Below are 10,453 nucleotides of genomic sequence, written 5' to 3'. Positions count from 1 at the left end.
CACTGTAGTACCACTATATCACCACTGTATCACCACTGTACCACCACTGTACTACCACTGTATTACCACTGTATCACCACTGTACCACCACTGTACTACCACTGTATTACACTGTATCACCACTGTATCACCACTGTACTACCACTGTATTACCACTGTATCACCACTGTACTACCACTGTATTACCACTGTATCACCACTGTACCACCACTGTATCACCACTGTACCACCACTGTATTACCACTGTACCACCACTGTACCACCACTGTATTACCACTGTAGTACCACTGTATTACCACTGTATCACCACTACTACCACTGTACCACCACTGTATTACCACTGTAGTACTACTGTACCACCACTTTGTATTACCACTGTAGTACCACTGTATCACCACTGTATTACCACTGTATCACCACTGTAGTAGCACTGTATCCCCACTGTATCACAACTGTAGTACCACTGTAGTACCTAGTAGGGGGCCGTCCATAAATGACGTCACGGCGTCACAAAAAGTCAGACCCCCTCAAATATGACGTCACAAAGCTCTGCCCCCCCCCCCCCTCCAAAATAAAACATTCTTCAAATCGCTTTAAACTATTGTCATTGTAGTGCGTATTTAATGTGGCGCTGCACTCTGATGTTGTAGGAGAAAACATTTATTACAAAGTCTATTTAATTAAGTAGAACGTGTTGTCTATATTTATTTAAAGTTGCGCATTTTGATGTGACGTCACATTTCTCAACCGACCCCCCCCCTCGTCACACATCGTCGCAAATGTCCCCCCCCCCCAGGTGCGTGGCGTCATTTATGGACGGCCCCTAGTGCCTTGAAGTACCACTGTATCACCTGCTCAGTAGTCGAGGGCGCACAGCAAGGCAGCTCCACGCTTCACCCAGTGGCTCTGCTTGCGGTCACTCGGCAGGTCAACGGCCATCACGAAGTTGGTGGAGTGACCGGTGGTGGACAGCGTTCCTGTCCACCATCATCGTCATCATTGTCATCAGCATCGTCACCATCATTGTCATCACCATCGTTGTCATCACCATCGTCATCATCATCGTCATCACCATCGTCATCACCATCATTATCATCACCATCATTGTCATCACCATCGTGAACATCATCATCACCATCATCATCACCATTATCATCATCACCACCGTCATCACCATCGTCATCATCATTACCATCATCATTATCGTCATCATCGTCATCACCATCATCATCACCATCATCACTGTCATCATCATCATCACCATCACCCCCCATCAACAACAACAGCAACAGCTGACATTCACCTCGGCGCTTGTGCCAGGCTTGGTGCACTTTGAGGCCACATGAAGTGTCGAACGCCCACTGGCAGGTCACGGAATAGGCCCAACAGGTGCCATGGGGTCGACTGACTGAGTTGACCAGTAGATGCACCACCTGTGCCCCCCCCCCCCCCCCACTGTGCCAACTTTCTGTGTTCTAGCCGCCTGGTAGCTCCACTCGTTGTATTGTCGCTCCTCTCCATTGTTGCTGGAGGGCGACTGCCTCCAACTGCCCAGTCCGCAGCGTCCTTCACGAGCCTCCTCCACAGAGGCCTTGACAGACCCGCTGGTACCAGTCATCGCAAGTCCACTCAGCTCCATGTCCTCATCACTTCATCTACTCTCTAGCCCGTACCACTCACTCGCTCACTCACTAACTCACCCACGCACTAACTCACCCACGAATTAACTCACCCACTCACTAACTCACCCACGTACTAACTCGCTCACTCACTAACTCATCCGTGCACTAACTCACCCACTCACTACTCACTCATCATCTCATCTCCAGCCCATGTCTTTCCCATTTAGCCCCCTCAATGTGGCCAAACAGCTGCTTGGGCATGCGGTGGCCGGGCATGCTGGCTACCAACCAGTGCAGCCTTGCCTGCCGGAGGAGCTCACCGATAAGATTGCGTCCAGATATTTCAAGATTGTTAACTCCTCACACAATCAACTACATGGTCCAGTATCCGCTGTTCCATCACTATATAGTCTAGTAGATGTTCTTGCTTGGACCCGGCATGCATCCATGATGTGTGGATGACGCGTCGATGCCGGAACTGCATGTTGGTAAACACGCCCATAGGGCTGCACAGAAGTTTAGCAGCCTCCTACCGTTGTTTATTGAGCTGATCTAGCTCATGCCTGCCAATCACTCCAGACCAGGTGCCAACATTATGACCAACTCGGGCATTAAAGTCACCCAACTGGATGACTCTATCCCGAGGGGCCACTTTAGCTCGCACATGTGACAGGAGGTCATAGAAAGCATTCAACTCATCGGTCTTGCCTGCATCCCGCCACTGATGTTCATCTTTGGTGGGGGCGTAAGTAACCACGACCACCACTCCTCGCCTCCGGTTGATGGGAAGGCGAGCCCAAAGTAGCCTGGGGCTTACAGCTTCCCACACCTCACCACCATGCTCCCGTGCCCCCTTCATTCTTTTGTTCAGAAGAAGAGCCACTCCCTGTTGTTTGGTAGTCTCCTGCCCCGAGTAGAGGACTGTCCACCCCTCATGGTGGCAGGAGCCAGAACCAGTTCACGGACCTCCTGAATACCGCAGAAATCCAGGCGGTACCGGTCCAGCTCCCTACAGAGGAGTGGCAGCCTCTCATCCGCAGTGAGCGTTCAAACATTCCACGTGGCCACCCACAGTGGCTTTTTGTTGTTTCTGGAGGAGCCCGTGGGTAAAGATTCAGTTTCCTGGCTCCGCCAAATTGGGTTTGGCCAGAGACGTGATAGACGCCTGTCCCCCCGTGGCCTTCGGCACAAGTTTGTAAAGATTTGTAACACGTGGATTAGTGATAGTTAGGATGAAGGTGGAGGGATTACCAGCCCCTTGCACCCTCCAGAGCCCCCATTTGGCTGCTGTGGTGGCAGCAAGCCGATTATCACCACCACCTTCACTAGACCATCACCACCACTAGAACCATCATCATCATCATCATAACCACCATTACTATCACCACCATTACCACCACCACAATCACCGCCACCACCATCATCATCCACCACCACCATCATCATCACCACCACCACCATCATCATCACCACCATCACCATCACCAACACCACAATCACCATCATCATCATCACCACCACTACTATCACCACCACAATCACACCACCATTACACCATCACCACCATTACCACCAATACACCATTACCACCACCAACATCACCGCCACCACCACCACAATCACCGCCACCACCATCATCATCACCACCACCACCATCATCATCATCACCACCACCACTACTATCACCACCACAATCACCACCACCATCACCGCCATTACCACCAATACCATCACCACCACCATCACCACCATCACCACCATCACAACCATTACCACCACCACCATCATCATCATCACCACCATCACCACCATCATCATCACCACCATCACCAACCACAATCACCATCATCATCATCACCACCACTACTATCACCACCCACAATCACCGCCACCACCATCATCATCACCACCACCACCATCATCATCATCACCACCACTACTACTATCACCACCACAATCACCACCACCATCACCGCCATTACCACCAATACCATCACCACCACCATCACCACCATCACAACCATTACCACCACCACCATCACCACCATCACAACCATTACCACCACCACCCCGTACTCCCCACTCACCAGCTCGCGCCAACGTCTTGTAGACGGGCAGCAGTAGACTCCGGCTTCTGTGTCGCCATCGCCGCCATCGCCGCCGAGCCCTCCCTGCTGCTCCCCTTCCTGCTGCTGCTGCCGCTGCTGCTGCTGCTGGACACGAGGCCTGAGCCACAGCACGGCCATGGGGGTGTGGAGCTGCCGCGGCAGCGACTCGGCTAGGAGGCCGCTGGGCGCGTCCCAGCGGGCGCCCTCCAGGAAGAGGCCCCAGATGTAGCAGCCGTCGGGCGGAGGCCTCACCAGGGCCTCGGCCGGATCGCGCATCACCTGGGGGAGCGCAGCGGGAGATGTTCACTACCTCGCCCAGTACGCAAGAGGTCGTGGTTCGATCCCGATTCTGGTGAGATGTTAACTACCTCGTCTGATACGCGGGAGGTCGTGGGTTCGATCCCGATTCTTGTGAGATGTTCACTACCTCGTCTGGTATGCGGGAGATCGTGGGTTCGATCCCGATTCTCGTGAGATGTTAACTACCTCACCCAGTACGCGGAGATCGTGGGTTCGATCCCGAGCCTGATGAGATGTTAACTACCTCATCTGGTACGCGGGAGGTCATGGGTTAGATCCCGATTCTGGTGAGGTGTTCCCTACCTCGTCTGGTATGCGGAGGTCATGGGTTCGATCCCGATTCTGGTGAGATGTTAACTACCTCGCCCGGTATGCGGAGGTCGTGAGTTTGATCAAGACTCTAATGAGATGTTCACTACCTCGCCTGGTACGCGGGAGGTCGTGGTTCCATCCCAACCCTGATGAGATGTTAACAACCTCGCCCGGTACGTGGGAGTTGTGTTCAATATCGACCCTGACGAGATGTTCATTACCTCGCCTGGTAGACAGGTCATGGCGTTCGATCCCGACACTGATGAAATGTTGACTATCTCGCCTGGTACGTGGGCGGTAATGGGTTCGATCCCGACACTGACGTGATGTTAACTACCTTGCCTGGTGCAGGAGGTCGCGGTTCGATCCTGACCTTGATGAGATGTAAACTACCTCACCTGGTATGCAGGAGGTCGTGGGGTTTGAACATGACTCTGATGAAACATGTTGTATATTTGGAGTTTGCCTGTCCTCTCTCTCTCTCATTCCCTTGACTAGATGTTAACTACCTCAACGGGTATGCAGGAGTCGTGGGCTCAATCCCAACCATGATGAGATGTTGACTACCTTGCCTGGAACGCGGGAGGTTGTGAGGTTCAATCCCGACCCTGAGGATGCCTGTTGGATATTTGTGGTGGCTAGAGACCCACAGAGACCCATAGAGACTCAAAGATACCCACATACACCCAAAGAGACCCACAGAGACCCATGAAGACTCAAAGAAACCCACAGACACCCATAGAGACCCACAGACACGCATAGAGACCCACAGACACCCATAGAGACCCACAGACACCCATAGAGACCCACAGACACCCATAGAAACCCATAGAGACCCATATACATCAATGAAGACTGATAATTACCCATAGAGACCCACCGCGACCCATAAACACCCACAGAGCCCGATAAACACCCATAGAGACCCAAAGACACACAGAGACCCACAGAGACTCATCAAGGTGCATAGAGACCCATAAACACCCACAGAGACGTATAAACACCAATAGAGACCCACAACACCCATAGAGACCCACAGAGACTCATAGACCACCCTAGAGACCCAGAGACCCACAGAGACCCACAAAGACCTACAGAGACCCACAGACACCCACAGACCCATATGAACTCACAAAGACCCACAAGATCCAGAGACACACAGACACCCATATACACCCACAAAGACCCACAGAGACAAACGATACCCATATACACCCACAGAGCAGAGGTCGCAAACGGTTTTTGATTCCTTACCCGTACCCGTACCCGGCCGCACCAGGGTCACAAACGGCTACCCGTACCCGTACCCGCCGGGTACGGGTAGCCGGTTTCGGGTAGGGTACGGGTATCGGGTACCCGTTGCGACCTCTGCCACAGAGACCCATAGAGAGAGACGAGTCACCTGGAAGGTGAAGGAGCGCGTCGATGGCGGTGCCGGTGGGGCGGGCGTGGTTCTGCAGGGTGCTCGTCAGGAAGGCAGAGACCCACAGAGACCCATAGACTCCTATAGAGACCCATAGAGACCCATAGACTCCCATAGAGACCCATTGATACCCATAAAGACCCATAGAGACCCACAGAGACTCATAGACACCCACAGAGACCCATAGACACCCACAGAGACCCATATGAACTCACAAAGACCCACAGAGACACACAGATACCCACATACACCCATAGAGACCCACAGAGACCCACAGAGACCAACAGACACCCACAGACACCCATAGAGACCCACAGAGACCCATAGACTCCTATAGAGACTCCTATAGAGACCCACAGAGACCCACAGAGACCCATAGACTCCTATAGAGACTCCTATAGAGACCCACAGAGACCCACAGAGAGAGACGGAGTCACCTGGAAGGTGAAGGAGAGCGCGTCGATGGCGGTGCCCGTGCGGCGGGCGTGGTTCTGCAGGTGCCCGTCAGGAAGGCCTGCGGGAAGAAGAGGCCCCCGATCCAGAAGGAGGCCGGGGGCCGTCGGAGGCCGCCCAGCGGCTCACGAAGTCGACGCGGCGGGACAACTCGGAGAGCCACGGAGCCAGCGGCTTCAGGGAGGGGTACGCCTGCAGTGCGGCAGCAGCGGCACGAGCGTCATACCAACATCACCACCACCAGCACCACTACCATCACCACTACCAGCACGACTACTATCACCACCAGCACCACTACCACCACCAGCAGCACTAGCACCCATCACCACCAGCAGCACTACCATCACCAGCACCACCACCACCAGCACCACCACCACCAGCACCTACTACCATTAGAACCAGCACCACTACCACCACTAGCACCACTACCACCACTAGCACCACTACCACCACCACCAGCACCCACCACCACCAGCACCATCACCACTACCATCACCACCAGCACCACTACCATCACCACCAGCACCCACCACCACTACCACCACCACTACCATCACTACGACCATCACCACCGCACCAGCGTCATACCACCAGCACCACCACCATCACCACCATCACCGTCACCACCATCATCATCATCATGACTACCAGCAGTATCACCACCACCACCACCAGCACCACCGCCACCACCACCAACACCGTCACCACCATCATCATGACCACCAGCAGTATCACCACCACCAACAGCACCACCGCCATCACCATCACCACCATCACCAGCGTGTCTTCACATCCCCATGTCTCCCCGTGGTGTCTCCGTGTCTCTGTGTCTCCGTGGGGTCTCCGTAGTGTCTCTATTTCTCTGTCTCTGTGTCTCTCCGGTCTCTGTCTCCGTGTCCCCATGTCTCTGTCTCTCCGTGGTGTCCCCATGGTGCTCTGTGTCTCTGTCTCTCCGTGTCCCTATCTCTCTGTGTCTCCGTGGTGTCCCCGTGGTGTCTCTGTGTCTCTGTGTCTCTCTGTCTCTGTGTCTCCGTGGTGTCTCCGTGTCCACGTGGTGTTTCTGTGTCTCTGTGTGTCTCTCTGTCTCCGTGTCTCTGTAGTGTCTCTGTCTCTCTGTGTCTCTCCGTGTCTCTGTGGTGTCTCTGTGTCTCTGTGTCTCCGTGTCCACGTGGTGCTTCTGTGTCTCTTTGGTGTCTCTGTGGTGTCTCTGTGTGTCTCTGTGTCTCTCCGTGTCTCTGGGTGTCTCTGTGTCTCTGTGGTGTCTGTGTGTCTCTCTGTCTCCGTGTCTCTGTAGTGTCTCTGTGTCTCTCTGTGTCTCTCCGTGTCTCTGTGGTGTCTCTGTGTCTCTGTGGTGTCTCTGTGTCTCTGTGTGTCTCTCTGTCTCCGTGTCTCTGTAGTATCTCTGTGTCTCTCTGTGTCTATCCGTGTCTCTGTGGTGTCTCTGTGTCTCTGTGGTGTCTGTGTGTCTCTCTGTCTCTGTGGTATCTCTGTGTCTCTCTGTCTCTGTGTCTCCGTGGTGTCTTTGTGTCTCTCTGTGTCTCTCTGTGGTCTCTCTGTGTCTCTGTCTCCGTGGTGTCTCCGTGGTGTCTCCTGTGTCTCTGTGGTGTCTGTGTGTCTCTCTGTCTCCGTGTCTCCATGTCTCTGTGTCTCTCCGTGTCTCCGTGTCTCCGTGTTGTCTCCGTGTGTCTCCGTGGGGACTCACCTTGGCCTGCCACAGCGCTGGCATGGCGTTGGTGTAGAGGCTGTGAGCCATCAACTCGAGCTCGTACCCTGCACCACCTGTGGTGTCTCTCTATGGTGTCTCTCTGTGTCTCTCCGTGTCTCCGTGTCCCCATGGTGTCTCTGTGTCTCTGTGGTGTCTGTGTGCTCTCTGTGACTCCGTGTCTCCGTGTCTCGGTGTGTCCTCTGTGTCTCTCTGTGTCTGCGTGTCTCCGTGGTGTCTCTGTGTCTCTGTGGTGTCTCTGTGGTGTCTCTGTGTCTCTGTGGTGTCTCTCTGTGACTCCGTGTCTCCGTGGTGTCTCCGTGTCCACGTGGTGTCTCTGTGTCTCTCTGTGTCTCTCTGTGTCTCCGTGTCTCCGCGGTGTCTCCGTGGTGTCTCCGTGGTGACTGACCTTGGCCTGCCACAGTGCTGGCACGGCGTTGGTGTACAGGCTGTGAGCCTCAACTCGAGCTCGGAGGACATCACCACGAGGCCCTGCAGAGCACGCAGCAGGGCCTGCAGGCTGCAGCGCACAGCCTCCAGCAGACGGTTGTAGCTGCACGGCAGAGACGCGGGAGACACACGGGGGGACGCGGGAGACACGGGAGACGCGGGATGAGACACGGGAGACGCGGGGATGAGACACGGGAGACGCAGGGATGAGACACGGGGAGATGTGGGGATGAGACACGGGAGATGTGGGGAGACGCGGGGAGACGTGGGGATGAGACACGGGAGATGTGGGAGACCGGAGACGTGGGATGAGACACGGGGAGATGTGGGGATGAGACGTGGGGAGACACGGGAGACACGGGTCCTGCATGCTGTAGCAGGCATTGTCAGGGTCGGGATCGAACCCACGGCCTCCTGCATACCAGGCGAGGCAGTTAACATCTCCTGGCCACCGTGATGATGATGGGAGACACACAAACTCCAAATACAGCAGCAGGCATTGTCAGGGTCGGGATCGAACTCACGACCTCCTGCATACCAGGCGAGGTAGTTAACATTTCCCAGCCACCGCAGCGCCCTTGATCCAATAGCTTTGCCTTTGTCTACTTCACAGGTGCCGCGTGCTACTGACGGCACTTGCCCCCCCTCCAGGCCTGCTCGAGGCTACCTGGGGAGCTTTGACTGTGGCTGTGACTCACCGCAGCACCTCCTGCACCAGCACCGTGTTCATGGACTCGTCGTAGCGGACGGGAACTTCTCCACGAGCTCGCGCTCAGCCAGCGGCACCGGGACCTCGTCGAGAACGCGCCTAGCCACCTCCTCCACCACCTACAGAGAGACAGACACACAGAGACAAACACAGAGATACACAGAGACACACAGATACATACAGAGACACACAATATATACGCACAGAGACACACAGAGACACACAGAGATATACACACAGAGACACCAGATACACACACAGAGACACACGAGACACACATAGATACACAGAGACACACGAGATACACACACAGAGACACAAGACACACGAGACACACAATATATATGCACAGAGACACACAGAGACACACAGAGACACACACAAAGATATACACACAGAGACACACAGAGATTCACACACAGAAACACACAGAGACACACAGAGACACACGATATATACGCACAGAGACACACAGAGACACACAGAGACACACGGAGACACACGGAGACACACAAGACACAGATACATACACACACAAAGATATACACAGAGACACACAGAGACACACATAGATACACACAGAGACACACAGAGACACACAGACACACAGAGACACACTATATACACACAATAAGATATACGCACAGAGACACACAGAGACACACACAGTAAGATATACGCACAGAGACACACAGAACACACAGAGACACACAGATACACACACAAAGATATACGCACAGAGACACACAGAGACACACAGAGACACACAGAGACACATAGATACACACAAAGATATACGCACAGAGACACACAGACACACAGAGACACACACAAAGATATACGCACAGAGACACAGAGAGACACACACACAAAGATATACGCACAGAGACACACAGAGACACACAGAGATATATGCACAGAGACACACAGAGACACCACATTATTCACAAAGTGCTGTAAGCGAGCACCTATAAAGGCCGGCACGGCACACAGGGGGTGGGTGGCCATATTTACACACTGCACCAGGTACTCATTTGAGGCCGAGTAGACCTAGGGAGGCCCTGGACCGGTTCAGATAATCGTCACTGGTGTTGGCCGTGAGCGGGAATCGAACCCGGTCCCCAGGTTCGTAGCGCAGCGTAGCGCTAACCGGTACACTACCGCTCCCCTTAAAGAGGGGACCACCAGGCATCCTTCCAATCCTGCGGAGCATGTCCTGTGGCACTGTAACGCCATGAACACACGGTGCACCTACCTGCACTAGCGGACATACGTCAGTAGGGGGTGAAATGTGGGCCACCAGGTTCCCCAGACCCCAGGAGGGTGGCTGGGGGACTGTTCTATGATCCCCTGGAAACCCCGGAAGGGAGGCGT

General features: G+C 54.2%; 1 protein-coding gene across 1 annotated transcript; it reads right to left on the bottom strand.

Moving 5' to 3' along the window:
* Window positions 1-601: 601 nt before the first annotated feature.
* LOC133359486 (dynein axonemal heavy chain 1-like) lies at window positions 602-7,971 on the bottom strand. The gene is made up of 4 exons (XM_061577902.1): window positions 7,917-7,971; window positions 6,203-6,342; window positions 3,710-4,009; window positions 602-977 (listed from the first exon to the last, which is right to left on the bottom strand). Exons 1-4 carry the CDS (start codon window positions 7,969-7,971, stop codon window positions 939-941), a joined length of 534 nt encoding a protein of 177 aa, XP_061433886.1. The 3' UTR covers window positions 602-938.
* Between the last annotated feature and the right edge of the window lie 2,482 nt (window positions 7,972-10,453).

Source organism: Lethenteron reissneri, chromosome 65 (assembly GCF_015708825.2).
Source record: "Lethenteron reissneri isolate LAM-NWPU_2019-01 chromosome 65, ASM1570882v1, whole genome shotgun sequence".
NCBI classification, from domain to species: Eukaryota; Metazoa; Chordata; class Hyperoartia; order Petromyzontiformes; family Petromyzontidae; genus Lethenteron; species Lethenteron reissneri.
This window is presented reverse-complemented; position numbering and strand designations above follow the sequence as displayed.

Coding starts and splice junctions, on each gene's coding strand:
- LOC133359486 (XM_061577902.1), bottom strand. CDS start 7,971: ATGGCTCACAGCCTCTACACCAACGCCATGCCAGCGCTGTGGCAGGCC. Junction 6,343..7,916: donor GCTGTGGCAGGCCAAGGTGA/GTCCCCACGGAG, acceptor CGACTTCGTGAG/CCGCTGGGCGGCCTCCGACG. Junction 978..3,709: donor CAAGACGTTGGCGCGAGCTG/GTGAGTGGGGAG, acceptor GATGGTGGACAG/GAACGCTGTCCACCACCGGT.